Raw genomic sequence first — 21,200 nt, forward strand, 5'->3', positions numbered from 1 at the left:
GGAATATGACCAAAAGACCACCTGTTAGAATTTTATAGTGACAAAAACAAAATATTTTATAATTTTCTTAAATTTTTAATTCCCAGAATATGATATTTAATAGATATTGGGTGATTAAAAAAAAATGTTTTTGAGAACTAATGACTTTATTATACTGTTATTGAGATACACTGTTTCTCTGAATTTACGTGTCTAAAGATAGAAAATGTCAAAGATACATGGTTTTTTTACTATCGAGATTTTTATGGTTTTTTTTTTGGAAATTAATTACAATTCACATCTACAAGAGACTATCTTCAAAAGAATTTAAGTAGTCGTTTAGTGAAAAAGACTACTCACGAATAAGTCCTTATAAATAATATTGTCTTACGGTATATAGTGATGTTGTATATGACTTTAATATAGCTACATGTTTTATGAACTCGTTACTCATCATTGCGATTTTTATATTTTTTAGAAGAAAAAAATGAAAGCACAGTATCGCCGTGCAATTGTGTCGGTTCTCATGCACATGTCCACGTCACGTGCCTAGAACAATGGCTGTCGGTATCGAAGTCGAATAGATGTGACATATGCAGTTATTCCTTCAAGACGGTCAATCGGTCTTTGACTGTATTCGAGGTAAACTAACATATTATAATATAGGTATGCACCAAGAAAAAACATCAATCATGTTATTACTTAATAACTATATTAGTTTACCCCTTTTATTTACTTTAGTGGTATGATACCTACAACAGAGTCAACCAAATCAGCAGAACACGATATTATTATTATTATACTTTAAGTGTATAGGTTATAATTAGGGGCCGGAATTATATTCTTTTGCACATTTTTTTGAGGCTATGCATTCAGACGGGGGTTTGAAATCTTTACAAACCATGAAACCGGTTAATTAATGGCAAAAGTTTTTTTTTGCATATTTGAGAGTAATTCAAGATAAAAGAATATTAGAGAATATTTCGATTAATTTTTATAGATATTAGATATTTTTTGTTGCACTGGCGTAAATAATATAAATTATATGTCCAATAATACTCGTAATAGTGATATGATATTGATGTATTATATACGTATTATAACCATCGTATATCGTATGGTCATTATGCCCTAATTAGTAATGAACTGTTGGTCAACTTCAAAAATTACCCGGAGAAAATGGAAATAAAATAAAAAAATAAAAATTGATCAACTCCAACAAAAATGTCAAGGGCTCATCATTTTGAAAAACGTAGTTAAAGTTTTGGATGGAAATAATGAAATTCAACTTATAGACAATTTTTCACCGGCTATGATTCCTGTATTACTGATTTGCAAAATTTTCCCTTGACTTCAGTTGACGTCGAACGTTCATTTAGCGCGTATAAAAACATATTAACAGACTATCGTACAAATATGATACCAGAGCACATAGAACAAAATATAGTTGTCATTTTGTCAACTGTTTCAAAAATTTTCTTAATTAAAAATACCTTATATTAATATAATTTAATCAAATTTACTTTAACATGTATTATTTTTTATTATGTGCGTATTTATATACGGTTTTTGTATTATTTTGCATATAAATGCATATTTTTTGCAAGAGAATATATTAATAAAAAAGCAGATTTTTTGAAAAATATTGGAAGAATATTTTCCACTTTTTAAAAAATTATTAGCATTTCTTCATTTTGGCTATTTTAAAAGAATATAATTGCGGCCCCTAGTTATTATTAATTTAGTATAATAATATAGTAACAATTTAAATTTGTTTACAACAAATTAAAATACAATTTTATTTTACAATCTCTCTCTCTATTTTTATTGATTAGTTTAATTTAATAGACATTTTTGCAGGATATAATATAAAACAAAAATTATATAGGTACTTCAGTATATTTCATAGAACAACAATTTCCAAATATTTTCAATTTATTAATAACTATTAATTCATTATTTTATATTTTTTTAACATTAAAATCCATTAATGTTTAGTATAATATTATTCAAGTACAGATTGAAGTAACTTACAATACAAAAACAACTTTTGTCAGAAATTGTTAGGTTAGTATAGATAATGATAAAATTATTTCTTAGATGAAATGTTTGGAATGTGTTTATGTTTTGGAACAAATGATAAATAAAAAAGTCAAACTTCTAAAAATGATCAAAGTATTTTGAACTATTTTTCATTATTAAAAAATATATTCTAATGAAGACACTAGAAAATAATGTATAGCTTTGCTTTATAATTTAAGCATTCTTCATTTATTGTTGATTGCATATTATAATATACATTTGTATTTTATATTTGACTATTTTCAAAATTTAAATTAATCAAGCCATTACAATATTTTAGACTATACGTCTATATGTACTGTTTCCCATAATATTATTCTACACAATCGATGTTTGTTCATAAAATTATGTTGAAATTACAATTACCTAATACTTATTTTTGTTAACTTTAGGTATAATAAATAATGATATACTCATCAATAGAAAACAACAGTTTTGTGACCGACTTTTAATTTTAAATTAATTATTTTCAATTTATATTCCATTATCATCACGACTCATCGAACATTTTTTGTGTGTTTTGTTTGAAATAATTGAGCTTATTATCTATATTTTTACCGTGTCTTTTTTATTATACCTTTATAAAAAAAATTTTTTAATTTCAATTTAAAATTTGTGATAATTATGATTTTTGATAAATTTTTAATAGTCGCATAAAAAAGTATTGCGCTCATCTAATTAAAAAAAAAAACAGGTTTTTACATTTCAACGAAAAAAATATATCAATCTATATAACAATTTAAACTACTCAACAAATGATAAATTACGAAAACATAATTTTAATAAAACTTGATTATATATTCAAAAATTGTAGATACTGATATAATAATATAATATTATGGTATAATTTGAAACTAATTTTAACTTTTAAATTTCTGATCAGAAATCATCTAAAAACCTTTAAGAATAGTTCTCAATTTGTTTACTTTTTAGAGATAGTTTCTGGTAGTAAATTGGATCTAATTTGTACTTTGGAGCGTCAAAAATAAAAATTAGAAAACGTTCAATGGCCAGTATTATTTTAAAAAAATCGATAAAACTAAAAAAAAAAGTATTAACATTTACACAACACTAGATTTGACAAAATCTATTTAGTTGTTTAGCTATAATGTAACAATAAATAACTGTAAAAACCTGACATTTTCACCAAATATTTATAATAGCATTTTTCAGAGTTGATATAAGTTTCAAAATTATTTAAATTATTTATATAAGCTTTGACATTTTTGAATTTAAAAAGATCAAAAAACTTGATAGTATATATATAGTTTCTCACAAGTTGTTCTTTTAGTAATACAGTAAATTCCCGTTACAACGAATACCAATACAACGATAAATCCCGTTATAACGAAAGTCATAAAAGTCCCCTGCCGAAAAGCAGGGCTTATAAAGAGCTTATTCGAATTTTCGTTACAACGAAATGTCCGTTATAACGAAAAAAAAATTCGGTCCCCTGGAGTTCGTTGTAACGGGATTTTACTGTAATTTAAAAATATCAAAAATATAGGTTAATTTTAAGCTGTTGTACACATTAAATCACTAAACTATTCAGTTTTTGCACCGTTCTATGGTTCATCGGTACTGAATTTCTATAGTAAGGTAATAGTAATTAACAATAATTAAATTCTATGATACAATAATATATTATTAATAATTATTAAATTAATTAGTTACCAAATATTTTTTTCAGATATTGGTTTAATTTACTGTACATCTCGTATGTAGTTATGCCTAATAAATAACAATATAAAGTACCTATAAATACGTATCGTTATAGAATTGATGGTGAGTGCTGTCATGTTCCTGCTCAGAATCATTTTTCGGATGATTAAATTAAAATTAAAACATGCCTATTATTGACAATTACAGTCAATTTATAAACATTATATTATTGACAATTATACTATTATAGTCTATAATACGCGGTATAAGTTATTTTATCAAGTAGTAATTTTTTTCTGATAACATAACATCTGATTTAAAATTTTTCTATTGATAGGTATGCAAAAGAGATTCGGTTACTAATTTTAGCAATACAAAAAAATTACATAATTTTTAAACTCTGTATTTGGATTATATAATAAAAATGTGCATTTTAATTATTAGTTTATTGGGTATTTATATTTTTCATTAGATAATAATAAAAAAATTAACTATCTGATGTAACAGTTAATTACTGATACTTCAGCATAAAATTTGTCAATTATATTTTCAAAATCGATAGGATATATTCTTTTTGTGTATATAACACTGCTAAACTAATCAATTATTCTTAGAAATTTCCCGTTAAGCACTTAAATATAATAACACTAATAATCACAAGAGATTAGAAGCTCTTAGTTTGTACAGCAGTTATACAGTTTCTTATAATTAAATAATACTGATCATCAATATTATAAATATAAAATATATACAATTGTTTAAGTAGGTAAAACTAATTATTTCCATTTATCATTTATTACTTACTCATTTATAGTTTATATACTATTATACTACTACGATTTGTCGTATTGTATTTTTAATTTTTATGTATTATTTATGAAAATGTAGTGTTATAATTGTATGAGAGTGACTCTGTAGTCTGTACCATACCTCATTTTACTATCCAAAAATGTTAAGAGTTAAGACTCAATTCCCCTCTTACCCATAACTTAAAGTCTTAGCTATTGTAGTAACGTAATTGGTGTATTATGAAGTTTGACAGTTTTACACTGAAATCATATGTTATTTTGTGTATATATGTATATATTATATATTAGAGTGCCATGATAAAAAAAAATGTGACCGTATGAACTGATAAGAAAATTGTCATTTGTATAGGCCAATAAATTAATAATAGCTCATACTTGACAGTTGATATTACGAGTATAATAATGGTATTATATTACCTAAGTCGTTTTTTTTATTACTTTCTTAGTGATATTTGATTTTGATCTAACTTATACATTTATTTTCAATATTTTCTTTTGATTATTTACTTTTCACGATAAAGACTATACATTTTGAATCCTTTTTTTCTTTTAAATAAAGTACTTAGTTGTAGATTCAATGATTAATAATGTTTATTTGTTACCATTATCATATAATATTTTTTTTAGATCTCTTTATCAAGGCATTCTAATACAGGTTAATGGTTATCCGTACAGAATTATAATATTATTATTATTTATAACCTTTTTACAAAAAATTATAATCATCGTCAAAATATTGTTTGTACGCAGTGGTTTCAGGAGAAAAGAAATTGCCAAGGCTTCTTTGGCCAGTTCATGGTGATGTTTTTTTTCGTTACAATATGGTGTTTTGTACTCACTGCGTGTGGAATGAAAACCGTTGAATATTTCTTAGACAAAAAAGATAAAAATTCATTTTACAATGGGCTTTTAATGTGTATCATCACGTTCGCAATGACTGCAATGTTGTGGTTTTGGCTGATAATTTTTTCATCGTCAGTATATCAAATTATCATATTATATCTAAAATACGCACTAAAAATTATTGGTGCCCGGATTTATAAGCAAATGTATAATATGTATAAACTTTTATTTATTTGATTTAAAATAATTCTGATTGAAACTTTATATGTTTCATAATGTGTAGATTCAAATGTTAGTTTAGTACAAATGTGCAAATATTTTTGCTTGTTTCTGAATAAATACCTGCACATAACGTATTTTATAATATTATTATTACTTTTTTTAATTATCTTCAAATTAAATTTTATTATTATATCTAAACTACTTACTGTAATTTTAAAATAAATAATTCTATGATTCTTTTTGGACTTAGCTAACAAATATTGTCTATTATCTACATTTTATATTGATAAATGATAATACAAATTAAAAACATAATACTTGTAAATACAAAAATTAGTGGATTGAATAAAATTTAAGAACTCTCAGTTAAAAGTTTATTCAGCTTTAGTACGCATTTGTATCATTTTACATCACAAAAATTCCGTGATGTACAAAGTATATTCCAAGACGTAATCATAAGAATTTAAAATTTGAAAATCTTAAACTAATGTTCGTGTAATGCGCATAACATTATAATTCATACAGCATGGGCACATTTTATAACAATAAATATATGAGTAATCAAAATAGTGTTGCTATACATAGTATTACATTTTGATTTTCTTACATATTATCATAAATATTTAAATAATTTCATGCAAATGTATCAAATTATTATTATTAAAAATATATAAAAGAAGTGATCCATTATAAACATAAAATACTCATTTTATAATTTTTAAGTGTTAAAAAAAGTTGATTTTCATAAAAAAAAAATGTATAAGTTTAAATTGTATAAGTTACTCTTTGAATAACAACATACATTTTTAATTAATTTCATATTTCAAAGAACATATTATTCGGTGTATTTTTAATTATAAAAATCTAATTTTTGACAAGTAGGTATAATCTATTAGTTAGGAATAAGTATTTAAATTTGAAAGTTTAGATGAGCAAAGTAATAGACCGACATTTTGTGGGATACCTTTAAAGAACTCTACTCCGTTTATAATCCTTAAATACCTATTACCTACCTATGTATGCATAATGTCACTAAAAAAAAATTATAATAACAAAAAATAGTAAAACATATAATATATTTTTTTAAATGTTTTTTTTAACGTCTTAAAGTTAGGTATATAAAATAATGAGTGTCTTACATAAAACTATCACCGATATATAGTCGTATTAGTTAATAATTGAGTACATGCAGAACCAGTGATTCTACGTATTAATATAAAATGTGTATTTACAATTTTATTATTATTTTTTAAAACTTTTATGCTTATAGTGATATAATAGCGTTATGTTATTAATTTAAAACTAAAAAAAATGCCACTGCGATTGTGTCATATCTCGTAGTTACTTGGTGAATAATAAAAAAATATATAAATATGATTATAAATTCGATATTAAGCGATTATCATTTTGTATATTTATACATCTTTAAGTGCATATTTTACGCATTTTTTGTATGTAAATCCGGACCCGATAAACTTTTAGGCAATGTACCATATTATCTAACGCCATAATTAACAATGAAACATTTTATTTACAGAATATGGAAGCGTAGGAATATGGTGATACGCTTGGACAAGAATTACTTAAACGGAGCTGATGACATCAACAATGCGTTTGCTGTCTGATAAGACTAGCTAATTTATATTTTTTAATTTAAGATTAATATATACTTATTACTTAATTGTTTATTTTTGTCTAATAATAATGGAAAACTCAAAACTATCGTTACCTCTTAAAAAAAATAATAAATCCAAAATACATGGGTATCATAATTCATAACAATATAATATAATTAATATAATCATTAATAATTATTGAATGTATATAGTAGGTACCTAACCTATTTGAGTTACATGGAAAAATTATGAAAAATAAAATGTATGGACTAAAATATAAAAATAATTATCAATATTTAGCTAGTGTATATTTGTGATGAAATAGAATATTATTTAATGTTAATAATACTATCCTTGTAATCCTTTGAGTAGATCGTTGATGGTAGATGCTTAGTGCATAATACAAATATATCTGTCATAATATATCTATATCATGCTGGAAATGAATATTTATGTTTATATAGATTATTCATATATTTGTCTATATTTAGGTTCCTACAACCTCCCAATAGCTTGATGTTACTTTTGTTCGCATACACTATATTTTTACTTATTTTTAATGACATACGGGATTTGTTTTTACCATTTTCGAATTACCTATACGGCTATTAACTAATTATTTTTTACTTGGTATTTTTGTGAAAAGTTGTACTATTCAATAATTTCAAACAATTACTCAGTAACTATATTTTTAATCACAAGAAATCTATTGGCAAACAATAAAAAAGTAAATTTCAAAATGTGTGAATGTAGTGCCATAAAATATTTTACAAAAAAAATAGCAAAGGAATTAATGAAAATTGTTATGTATTTACGTTGTAAAAGGAAATATTGCCGAAAAACACTAAGTAGAAGGGTAAATAATTTAATTTTAATTTGTTTTTTTACCTGTACTTTTTTTCTTGTAATAGTACATAAATGCATTAGAATTAAAGAAAAAAGACAACGCTTTTTGGACGTACAGTTCTGTTTCAGCATCCTAAATAAATAAAGGAATAATGGGATTGTATCAATAAAATAAAAATTATTATTATTAATTATTCTAATAAAAAAATGAATTAAATGTAGGTATAATAGGTACATGCTATTATGTATTTTAAAATTGAAATTATTTTTAATTTACTTAAAAAAATGATTACATTATAAAAATACGAATTACATTATTTTATGTATTATTATTATATCAGTATAGCTAGTATAGGTAGAGCAAAGCATATTCATGATACAACATAGTATTAATCATCCGTAGACTGCCACCTACTGCATATATATCACCGGTATAGCGCATGATAGTCCTCGTACTATTATATTCACTCACCTAATTAGTGAATTATTACCAGCAAGTAGTGTTTAATACGTAATATTATTTTGAACAAGATAAGTAGGTATTATCAAGAGCCGAGGAGGTTAATTCCTAATTAGGTTAGGTTTTTTCAGTGACGTATTTACCCTAAGGTTAACCAGGACTATAAAGTGAGTGGCAAATTTTAAACCAAACACTTATTATTAGAAGCATGACATGACATTAATATAACCGGATGGTTATTGACAATAATGACGATTTACGAATAAAACGAATTGTTTTCAATCATATTTAACAGTAAGTAGTGTATGGATTACGCCACTACGGGCATCAACCATGATATTTCCAAATTCTTAATTTGGCAATATTTAATATTATAATAAAAATAAAGTGTAGCCAGCGACATTATTATACCTACCTATCGGAAAAAAAATACCAAGGGGGATCCATCCACCATGTCACCCCCGTAAACACGAAACTGATCTACTCTATACTTTTTAAAGGTCAAAATTACATAGAAATATGTAAGTGTTATAAAAAATATGTGGAATAAAGACTAAAATTTGTACAAACTATATGGTTGACTTTTTTAAATCGGTATGTTCATTGTTTATAATGTTTATATTATAACAATTTATAAACATTAAATTATAATAATATAATTATAATGTAGAAGCCAAGTTATTAAACACTTCAAAGAGTTTACATATTATACATATTTTATCTTTCAGGTATAATAATTCTGAAGAAGACCTGGTAGAGTGTACAGGTAATAAAAATTGGGAGTTTAGTAAGCGTGCACACGCCCACGTTTTAATTGTTTAAGATTTGGACTTTAAACAGTGTTTACACAAACAGTGATATTTTCTATGATTTACAAGAAAATAGATTAGGTATACACATTATATATGCATATTAGTCTATTATTAGTTATTACCTTCTTATTCTGTGTTAAATCTACAGTATCATATTTAATTAAATAATATAAATACTTAATAATTAATTCAATACCAATAAAAATATAAATTTATATAAATATATAAATATACCGACCTGTATAAAGTATAATATGTCAAACTCAAAAAGGATTATACATTTTACTGTTTTAGAAATTTTCTGTATAGTCTCTTATTTTATATACCACATTCACACGAACGGTATGCTTAAAAAACCTAGATAATATATACAAATATTAGGTGTTTATATATAAAATAAAAGTTATTTAAGTATTAAAAAATACTTTTGACCAATACTCAATTACCTAAAATCCACATCAAGTTTATTAACTAAAATATATGAGCGTGTAACAGGACGAAAATGTTATTCATTTATGACAGTAACTTTCATAAGCCTACTACTTTCGATAGAAGTTTCTTTAGAATATTTTAGATTGTCATGATATTAGCTAGCCGTTACAATAGTCAATAGCAACTACCTATATTGTGTTTCACTATGGTAAACAACTAAAATTCCATACGTACCTACTCAATAAATAAACAACAACTTATATTGATATTTTAATTTTATATTTTACCGTACGGTAAGTCCAGCACCAGACGTTTGGACACAAGTTAATAACAAATACAAAGTAATTAAGTAGGTACTGAATATCAGAACATCACTATCGCATTGGGACAACTCGAACCCGGAAAATTCGCCGCGACCTATTCAGCATTCGTCCGTTTTACCGTCAGATAATTATATCATTTTATTGCAAATCGATTCGCCGTGAAGAATTAACTTCTCTTCGAAATATCAATAATAACAATTACTTACTTATCATTAATATTCAACAATATGAAGATTATGGAATTTTTTCAAACCTTAAGACCTGACAATTTGCGTACGTTCCTCCTTGATTATCACACTCTGAGTTGTGAAACATACAGTTTGATATTTTGTTTCTCAATTAAAATCAGGTAGGTACATTTTATCACCTCCACACTAGAATTTACTCTGAGGGCAAACACTTGTCAAAATGATTTGCTTTTATAACATACAAATTCTTTTGCTAACGGCGCTAACGCGTTTAGTTCAAATATGTGTTTACGCTCCTCAAAAGGTATTCAATCAATTCAGTTCCTTGAATAAGATATTAAAAATCTTTTGCCATTGGATTGAGTTTGAATTTGTATGGAAATTCAGCACTCTTTATGAATATATTATTGTCGCCTTCTAAAATGGATGAGGTATCCTGGCCCAGAACATGCTCGTCCAATTGCATTTTGTCAATTACATTTGCAATTTTATTTATATTAAGAACCACTCTAAATATGTGAAACCCTTTCTAGGTATAAACTTGGTTTAGGAGTATTTTTACACGTTCCAGCCTTCGGGCTTGTAGTTATCGCCCCCCAAGAGGTATTCAATCAACTCAGTTCCTCGACTAAGACATATGAATTCTTCAGCCATTGGATTTAGCTTATGTTTTGGTAGAAAATCAGCTTTATTTATTTATAGATATTTGTTGTTTTCTAGAATTGAATTATGTTAGTCCAGAACTGGCTTGTTCAATTGCATTTCATCTATAACATTAGCAATTTAATTTGTAAACAAATTTTTTCTTGTTGGTCAGAAGAATACCTTTCTATTAAATGAACAATATAATGTGGACTAAGGTACCTACTTAGTTAACATATAACCAGTCTTGTGCTTGTAAATGGTTCTCCACTAGGTAAATGGATACCTACAAATCAGGTATATCAGTAGTTGGTTGGTAAATCATAAAACTGCTGAAGATACTAGAACAAAAAACAAAAATTCAATAAGGAAGGAGAAACAAGAAAAGAAAAAAAGTTTACGGAAAATACTTTAGATTATAATAATAGTAATTAAAGTGATTAAAATATGCATTATTATTATATTATTTATTCGATAAATCATTTTATTGTTATTATAATATAATAATATTAAAAATAATGTAACTATAAATTGATTAAATTGTTATTAACTTTTTGAAATAATTAGTAATTTTGGTTTGCGATTTGTATTAAATAATCCAATAAGTATTTAATGGATTTCGAAAATTAATTTGTTATAATATTTACTTTAATATTAAGGAATCAAATGATAATAGATATAAACTATGAAGGTATAATCGTAACAACTAAATTGTTAGTTTGTCGATTATTACTTTTAAGTCCACAACAATGGTTAACTAATTAATTGGAACTATTTAGTCATATATTATTTATTCTAAGTAGTCCAAGCAAGGCCATAGCCAGAAAAATATTTATTATTTATTAAGTAACAGGTTTCGTAATTCATTATGTGTAATTATAATTTTTTTTTAAAATATTTAATGTATTATTTTCGATAGTAATTTAGAATTTCTAAATAAGTAAAGATTACTTACATAATCCTAAAAACCGGCCAAGCTGTAGGTACATATTGATTTTATCGAATGCGGTCGATCATTATTCGTTATTATTGTTTTTATCTCACCACTAGGTACTATTAAACTATCTAAACAGTAAACCACTCTTTTTCGAATTCAAATCTTCCTCTAAGGATTAAGCTTAACCTGAAACTGATGCTTAAGCTCTAACTAAACACAATATTGTAATTTGTAACTGTAAGTGCAATGTGTACCTGCTTAATCATAAAATAATCATATCTAGTTCACCGAAAAGTTGAAATTAGTAACTACTACAGAGCTATGGAGGTAAGGCAGAAACTCGCGAATGTTGTTATCAATATTTTTTTGTTTTTTACTACGACTGCAGCAGCTGACAAGGGCCAAATAAACTTGTATTATCGCTGTTAGTGTTATAGTATTATTATGTTATCGGTCTAGCGTTTACAACACAACTGCTGCGATAGTGCGATCAGTAATCGGGTTTCGACTGAAACTTTGAATAGCGATAACGAGTAAATCGAAACTAATCGAACTAACAACAATAATAATAGTCTAATAGTTAGACTATAATTTATAGTTATAAGAAGTGACGGAAGTGACTAATAATTACCTATTAGCTAATATCTAGCGATTAAATTTTTAAAATCTATAACGCAATACGCCCGAACTGTTGCAATTTTAAAAGTGACTGCACTCACCACGCCCGTCTGTGCTTAAAATTTACTGCGAACAAATACTAGGTAATCATAATTATTAACATTGTTGTATTGTTGTACACGTTATATGTGTCCATAAGTTCTCGTCCTTACATTTGTTGGTATTGACCGCCCAGCTGTTATTGATAATATCATCCGATCGTTCACAGCCAGTGTGTCAAGTATACGTCATGGATTCGGGTGGCATAGAATTTTTATCCCAAATTCAAGAAGGACAACTGTACAAGTACACAAATGTAGTTAAAGGATGGCAACACAGGTGGTTTATAGTGGACCCAAGAGAAGGAACACTGAGTTACTTTTTGGTAAGCTACATATTATGTATTATTGTAATACTATTGAAACGGGTATACTTAATATATCGCCTAGGTTATCTTTTGAAATCTTAGACTTAGATTATCATACTTTCTTAATCAATCATTTAATATTGTTTTGCATACAATTATTCGTATAAATATATTACTAATGACATTTAACATCACTTAATTTTTTTTATAGGTCAATACAATAATCATAACACATTTATGCAAATTTATTAAGTTTTGAAACAACATAACTGAGTAAAAAATCATAATTTACATTATATGTTGTGTTGCATGCAAGTTCACTAAATATTTAATGAATCCGTAGTTGACTGAATTGAAACCTCTCTTAAACATAATTTAGTGGTTAGTCTATATAATTTGTATGAACAATAAATTATTCAAATTTTCATGAAACCCGGCAAAATAATATATTAATTTAATTCAAAATAAAATAAACTGTCGCTGTTGTGGGTAGGTAATTTTTAAATTTTTTATAAAAAAAAATTCAAAGAAAAATTATTTTAAATTAAAAATTATTCAATTTTTTAATAGGAAAATACTTCTAAATATGTCTATAGGTAATAATACTAAAAATTTTGAGTTTGTGGATTGCGTCCCAGACACAGGTGAGCAATTTTTTCCCACCTTTTCTGTGTTCCAATTGCATCTAATGTATAGTAGGTAAGCGTTAATGTGACACATAAATTGATATATTAAATCTAATATATTTGTCATATATGGTGTTAGGAATGTTTTATTTAAATGATTTATTCCTATGTATTTGAAATTATTTTTATTGGTTTTTGTATTATTATTATTTTACAACACTAACTAGAAATGTATTATTTAAGTTATTTAATAATTACAAAATAATTATTAATTATGACTAATCATTTTCCAATATATCAAACCTAGAACTACGAATGTATTCAATAGTCATTATTAAAATATTGTAATTGAATGCTTATTTTATATAAATTAATTAATGCTATATTATACAATAAGAAGCAATAAGAACATAAAAAGGTAAAAAAAGATAATTTACCTATCCGACTTGTGGATGCAATCAACACACTAAAAAGGTATAAAAGGTTGAATGACACCCAAAAAATTAATGCTAATGTAGTCATAAATATATTTGATTAACATTTTAAGAAATTATTGTTTTAAAAAACCTTAAAACTTAGATTAAATTTTTATTAGTAATTAAACTAAAAACAATAAATTACAAATGATATGCTATCCCTATCTATAATGATGGATTATAATTTTTAATTTTGGTAAATTTAATTTGATACCTGTTTCAGAAAGCATGGTGGTTATGGTATATATAACTATATAAGTGTATAACTAAGTAAAATTTATAATATGTAATTTTATTTATAAAAATCAATTTAAACAATCTGTCATTTTAATATTATTATTTGTAATATCAATTCTCTATTAACCCACATAAATATAACTTATTAATGGTTATACTTGTTTTGTATTGGTTTATAATATTTAAAAAAAAACCCTATTCAAAATAATTTTCTGGTATAACATTACTCACTAAATATAAATACAAAATTAAATACTTATAAATCTTTATTTTTATTGAATTTAAACATTGTTCTGAAAGATGAGATCTATATTTCTATTAGTCTTAACTTAAAATGATTGATAATTTATTTAATTTGTTTAAAAAATGATATTTACTATTTTATATTTCTTATTACTAATATTTATGCTAATTGCTAACTAAAACAATTGTATGCTTTAACTCATGTATCTAAACAAACATAAATTCAACTTATATATATATATATATATATTATATTATAGTAGTAAATTGATACTTTAAATTTTTAAAATTTTATTGTTTCATTATGCAGAGTGAAAATGATACAAAACAACAACCACGGGGATTTATTTTTTTGGAATCCGCTGTTGTATCTCCAAGTGATGAAGATTCAAATACATTTTCTGTGAACTCTTGGAATGGCGAATGTTATAAGTTAAGGGCTGTTGATGCACGAGCTAGACAAGATTGGGTGAATCGTTTGAGAGCTGCTGCAGAGTTTCATTCCCAAGTATTTATTAAATAAACATTAAAATAATTTATTTAAATCAATTTTGTAACTTACTTTTCTACTTATAGAAAAACGTACAAAAATATTCACGAACAAATTATGTGTATGATTTTTGCCCAAGTGGGGTTAAAAGATCTTTGGCCAATGCACGACAGTATTTATCTCAGGCTGAAAATAATTTTATTGACATGGCTCGAGTCATAGAGAAGCTACCATCTCAAGGTTAGTTATTTGAAACAATTTTTATAGTGTAGGTTTTTAAAACATTTTTGGTACATTTAAAGTCATTATCCTATCTCTAGTTATTAATAATAGATACCTACCAATTTTTTCCTCTTTGTATTAACTTTTCAGCCACCATCAGAATGATTATAAAATAAATGTTAATGATAAATAAAAATAACCCTAGTGCAGCTGTAGTGTATATTGTTTACTCTTATTGTACTTGGTAATTATGAAGTATTGTGAACTACCACAACAACATTATATCAATAATTGCAACTTCCAAAGTCTGTTATAGACATTACTATGTTATTCCAAATATTTCCATCCAATTATCAAAAAATTATATTAATTATTCTTTATACATTTTTATTATTTAATAAAATATAGAATAATTATATAATATATTTATAATAAAATTGATTAAGTAGTAAACATTAATGTATATTTTAGTAAATTGTTTCTTTTGTAATAATAATAATTTGTTTTTATTTCAAAAAATAGGTCCACGCTTAAGGAATACTGATCCCGACTTGTTAATAATAAAGGCAACATCGCAGTCAATGATGTGTGCATTAGAAAACTGTTATAAGATTCTACAACATTCAAGCATCGAACAACCAATCATTCGAACTTATTCATTTTTGAATTCCAAACAATCTTCCTCATCATCACATTCTAAAAGAAAATCCCACACAACAAGTACTTAACTAATAAGTAATAAATTGGCATCATGTTTCTCTCTTATTTTTATACCGTGATTTATGTATATTCCATTGATTATATTTGATTATTTATAACAGTATTGAATTTTTAAAAACTTGTTGTTATTTATGGATATTTTTTTTCTATTTTTATGTACCTTCATTTTATTGTATTATTATATAACATATTTAATCATTCACAAATTTATAATAAGTTTTTTAATTCTAGAGACAGGAGGTATAATAGTTTAGTTACTGAAATCTCTATAAAATGAATCAAAAGTTTCAACAGTTTTTGATTAAATATAAAATATAGTTGTATGTTATAATAATATATTATTAAGGATTATAAAATTAGACTTAATCGGTTGGTTCGTTTTGTACACTACATTCCGGTTTTTTAAACTATTATTGCAGGTAGACTATTTTACTCTATGATCTAAAGCTTCTTCATTTTTATTCTATCGAGGGTACTATTACTTTTAGAGCTTCTTATTGTATTTTTAGTTAAATCAGCCTATTAGTTTATATTATCATCTTTATTTCAAACTTTTCAAGGGAGTAAAGAAGCAATTAATATAATGATATATTTATTTTATTTTTGTAAGAAAAACTACTATGGTTTTTGAAAATGTATCAGCGAATGTATGTAGCATATCATTTTAATAATAACAAATTTAGTATTAGTTTAATATATTTTGTAAGTGTTATGGAAACAATGAAATCACAATGTATTAAATATTATATTAAATAGTAAGAACTGAGATTATGATCATAAACATAAAACAATTATGTGTTAGTTTATATAAAATAAAATTATGTTATATATTTACAAATAAACTGTTTTACAATGGTATATATTTTGATATTTACAAAATATTGAATGAAATTAAAATATAATTTGTACTTTAACCTAACTGATGAGATATATACACTTTTAAGGTACAAACCCATAATTTTATTTGTATTTCACAATCATTATATTATTGTTGCATATCTGTGTCAGTAATGTTAAGGCACATAATGTCATAACTACTGAATATTGTTTATGTCCAATGTATATTTCTAAAATTTCACGAAAAAAAATTGTGTTATAATTATTTTTTAATATAATAGATATAATAGATATTCTATATAATAGATGTTTAATATAAATTAGGTAATTCATTAGATGATCTAATATTGATATGAAATCACTATGACCAACTAATTAAGATAGGTAACTTTCATGCATTTTAAACAACAAAATGATTTACAGTTTTTTTATATTTTAACATAGTTCCATCAACATTTATAAAAAAAAAAGTGAATATGTATTATCGATACATTTTAATTGTAGTGGGGAAAACTTATAACAGGAACGCATTGTATTCAAGATCTTTATGTGCAGACAAACCTTTTACTTTAACAATTTTCTACTATATCTATACATTTATACTTTTATAAGTCAACGTACAAGAAGTATTCATATAAGAAAATAATAGAAACAAATAAAATAATTTGAAATTTACTTACATAGTTTGTTTATTACTTAACTGTATATCAGCACACTGTCAGGGAACACTATACTTATATATTATTAAAGAAAAACACAATACTATACTTCAAGTTCTTAATCTATCTAATCTATTTAAATTTAAAAGTCCAATTTTTATATTTTTTTATTCTAACCTTTTTACATTTCAATACATAAATTAATTCTTGTATTAATTGATACTAGCATAATAATTGTTTTTAAAAATATGATAAATAAATGATTTTACAATTAATAGACTTGATCAAATTAATTTATTAATGTATACAAATTTTAAGTCTGTATGTAAAAACATAATATTATAGTGTAAAATAAAATTAGAAATTTAAAATTAGCAATCCTTTAATCAATAATAGAATTCATTTATGTACCAATTAAAATGTAAAAAAGTTGGAATAAAAAAAATTCAGATATAAATATTATTATTTTTTTTTTATTTACACAAATTTGTTAAACAAGACCACGCTTCGGGAAAAAAATTTCCGTTTCGTTTTCGCTGTTTTCTCTTGCAGTGGTTATGAATACAACAAATTCTTGTTTGTGTTGCTTTGTTTTCAAAACCATTCGGCTATCGAAACAGATGAACATAATATATGTTATTTATTATTTTTTCATTTCATTATTTTTATTACCATTTTAGAATTATCATCTTGTGTTATTGTTTCTTTTTGCTCATTATGGTCGTGATTAATTTTATCATCTACCTTTTTTGGTTTATTGTGGAAACCAACCTCTGACTTTCTGTGATGTTCTTGAGGTTCCTGGTATTCATGCACTTTCGTCTCTATTTTCACATCTTTTTTTGTCTCTCTTTTTGGCTCGTTTCCTTTTTGATTCGAATTAAACGGCTTTCTCTTAAAGCTGAATCTTTTAGTTTTATGCCTTATGGCATCACAAGTGTTATTAGACATATTTATATAATAAGCATGTTCGTAAACTATACCGGTACCTTTTTTTGAATTTGATAAAAAAAAGAAAAAATTTTTAAAAAAAATAATAAAATAAACTATTTATGTAAAATATTTCCATAGAAACAAAAAAAATATTATTCGGTAATAGATGTTATTTATTATTTTAAAATGCAAAAAAGTAAATGTACTATGCTTTGGTGTGCGCCCGGCCTAAACATGATGCCAAAATGCGCTCCGACCAGTATAGTGATGTTGTTTTTGTAAAATATACAGCATAAATCATTTTATTGGTTTTTGATATTCAATTAATATACTTGTTAGTTGTTTGTCAATTTTTTTCGATCTAATGAATGTATTTCTAAGAGCAACCGATTGATTTATTTAAACAAGACGCAATTGAAATATAATTCAATAGATACCTATACAAATAGGTACATCCGATTTTATTGTTGATAAATAATAATATCAGAGCGCTATTTAAAATGCTTCCAGTGTTCTGTCGTTCTGTGAACATAACAACATATTAATTATATTACATAAAGTTTATTAAAATTGTAATTTGTATAAAAATTTCTGAAAAAGTCTAAAATACTATGCATAGGTAGATAGGTACCCACTGTATTAGCGTACCAAACTTATTAGAAATCCTATGTTAAGTCGCCACTATTTGCACTATTTAGCAAATTAATTAGTCCCTATCAATATAGGTAACTTTGAAATATTAAGACGGTCAACGTTTTGGAACCAGAGTAGGTACATATTCAAAAAAATGTACACTCCTACAAACATTGTTTCGGTGTGGTGGGGTTTTTAAAAATGTTTTCAAAAATTGTTTAATATCAGGTGTATAATTTTGTTAGTTTAAAAAACAAACGACATTAACTCATCTATTATAAATTTAATTTCCACTGTGCTCTGTTTTAATTTGATCGCATTCATTAAATGTTCGAAAATAAACAAATGCGCTTACATAAATATTGAGTGTAAAAAGCTGAAAGATTAATATTTTTCATTAAAATATGTAACTAGGTAAACAAGATTGAACTATGAGCTAAACAATGTTTTCACGTGCCTTTAAAATTTGAGATCGTGCCATAAGTCCGCTACTTCTAACCCATATAATATACGTCTAATAAAGTTATAAAATATAAGAGAGAGTTCATTATTGCGGAAGTTTGGGAATCTGTTTTTGCTACCTACCAAATTGTAAGTCTGCAGAACACCTTCAAACCGGTCGTCAGCAATAATTATTTTATTACATATTCATATTCTTAATATATATTATTTGATCTTTAGAATTATTCATTAAATACTTTAACTATACTTTACTAGTTTACTATAGACACTGGATAGGTACTGGAATGTCTGGAATTAGTGGAATTAACAATGATAATAAAGTATGTGTTTGTTACTTTGTTAGCAAAAATCGAGTGCTTAGCCACTTAGATATCAGACGGCTAGCAACACTAACTACCTATAAATTACAATATCATTGATAATCAATGTTAATGTGTAGTTATTTTATTATTTATATATAAAACTAAGACTCAAGTAGGTACCTCTATACGACTATACCTGGTTAACACTGTGATGTATATATTTCTATATTAGACGTTTAATATACCAATTCATCATATAAACGTAAGACGTACATAATATGATGTTAATGTAGATGTGTATATTAGTATGTCATGATGTTAAGTACACAGATTTTAATTAATGACAAAGATACTAATGTTTCTTATGTCTCCAATAAAACAAAATAAATGCATATCTTAAAAAAGGAATATTTATTAATATTATCCTTAAATGTTTTTGAACTTAATTAACAATCGTTACAACAAATATTATAATAAAATGTGTAATATTTACCATAAATCAATAAAATTTTATATAATTTACATATTACAAAGTTTAACTTATGAAATATGAGAATGAATATTTTTAATTTAAAAATTTATAAAACAAGATGTTTGATGAAATTTTTGCATAAGTTGAATATACTATATGTTTTTAATAATTTTATGTCAAACAAATAATAATACATTATTTATATAATCTATTTGTGCATAAAATAATTAAGACTAATAATGGTGCTAAATCCCATTAATTTGTTTAAAACTATAATATGTACACTGCATAGTGCATAATGATACATGTTATATTTTTTATTTTCTACTATTCTGTTTTGTCTGCAAAATGTCAATTAACTGACTTCATTTTTGTACATTTTATTTTATTTTTATTTTTTTATTTATATAATGGTTTAAATAAACTAAGTTTAAAAATATATTAGTTTTTAAACTAAATTAGAAGTTGAATATAATTGGTGTTACAAACTAATAATTGTCAAAGTTATACATTTCAAGATACATTTAGAGCCTAGAGGGGGTATTATCTTAATAATTTGTTGTTATGAGGCTGGGTATTTTTTTTTGTTTGTTTGTTTATTATTTATATTAAGATATGGTAAATCTACTTGCTTTATTACTGTATGAGTTATTTTATTTGCCAGTAAAAATATAATTATCTGTGGATTTAATACTAACATATTGTAGTAAGCAATAGTAATTATAAGTACCTATTATTGGATATACATAAAATTAGAAAATAAAACCAATTAGATTTGTATAAAATATAGTGTCATGAGCTTTTTGTTGTTTAAAATCATAAAAAGAACATAACATGTTGTACCTATACACAAATCAAATTATCCTAGACTTTATAACTTCTTGTATACTTTTCACTTTTTCAGGACACTATGACTAAATACATACGTTGCAATATTATTGATAAAATTTAATTATCAATATTTTCTTTCAACAAGTGTATTTTTTGGCGTTGATACTTTAGTTACATTGA

The 21,200-nt window shown here is 24.8% G+C and overlaps 3 protein-coding genes across 5 annotated transcripts in view; 2 read left to right on the forward strand and 1 right to left on the reverse strand.

Annotated features, from left to right (window-relative positions):
* Positions 1-7,508, forward strand: part of LOC132925293 (E3 ubiquitin-protein ligase MARCHF2-like) — a 28,125-nt gene extending 20,617 nt beyond the window's left edge. For all 3 annotated transcript variants that reach the window (XM_060989701.1, XM_060989702.1, XM_060989700.1), the window contains exons 3-5: positions 458-621; positions 5,283-5,506; positions 7,135-7,508. In XM_060989701.1, the coding sequence (XP_060845684.1) occupies positions 458-621; positions 5,283-5,506; positions 7,135-7,222 (476 nt within the window). In that variant the 3' untranslated portion in view covers positions 7,223-7,508. The remainder of the gene's footprint in view (positions 1-457; positions 622-5,282; positions 5,507-7,134) is intronic.
* A 4,815-nt stretch (positions 7,509-12,323) lies between these two features.
* Positions 12,324-17,844, forward strand: LOC132927322 (oxysterol-binding protein-related protein 11-like). The gene is made up of 5 exons (XM_060991836.1): positions 12,324-12,614; positions 12,740-12,895; positions 14,770-14,967; positions 15,036-15,189; positions 15,694-17,844. The coding sequence occupies exons 2-5, from the start codon at positions 12,761-12,763 to the stop codon at positions 15,897-15,899; spliced, it is 693 nt and encodes a 230-aa protein (XP_060847819.1). The 5' UTR covers positions 12,324-12,614; positions 12,740-12,760; the 3' UTR covers positions 15,900-17,844.
* On the reverse strand, positions 17,542-19,605 carry LOC132927323 (uncharacterized). The gene is made up of 2 exons (XM_060991837.1): positions 18,060-19,605; positions 17,542-17,995 (listed from the first exon to the last, which is right to left on the reverse strand). Exons 1-2 carry the CDS (start codon positions 18,336-18,338, stop codon positions 17,861-17,863), a joined length of 414 nt encoding a protein of 137 aa, XP_060847820.1. The 5' UTR covers positions 18,339-19,605; the 3' UTR covers positions 17,542-17,860.
* Positions 19,606-21,200: the final 1,595 nt, after the last annotated feature.

This window comes from Rhopalosiphum padi, chromosome 3, assembly GCF_020882245.1.
Source record: "Rhopalosiphum padi isolate XX-2018 chromosome 3, ASM2088224v1, whole genome shotgun sequence".
Classification (NCBI taxonomy): domain Eukaryota; kingdom Metazoa; phylum Arthropoda; class Insecta; order Hemiptera; family Aphididae; genus Rhopalosiphum; species Rhopalosiphum padi.

What these genes read in the sequence shown, in the direction of transcription:
- LOC132927323 (XM_060991837.1), bottom strand. Translation starts at nt 18,338, where the DNA reads ATGTCTAATAACACTTGTGATGCCATAAGGCATAAAACTAAAAGATTC. An exon ending in AAGATGATAATTCTAAAATG is followed by an intron (nt 17,996 to 18,059) that starts GTAATAAAAATA and finishes CTGTTTCGATAG; the next exon opens with CCGAATGGTTTTGAAAACAA.
- LOC132927322 (XM_060991836.1), top strand. Translation starts at nt 12,761, where the DNA reads ATGGATTCGGGTGGCATAGAATTTTTATCCCAAATTCAAGAAGGACAA. An exon ending in GAACACTGAGTTACTTTTTG is followed by an intron (nt 12,896 to 14,769) that starts GTAAGCTACATA and finishes TTCATTATGCAG; the next exon opens with AGTGAAAATGATACAAAACA. An exon ending in CTGCAGAGTTTCATTCCCAA is followed by an intron (nt 14,968 to 15,035) that starts GTATTTATTAAA and finishes TTCTACTTATAG; the next exon opens with AAAAACGTACAAAAATATTC.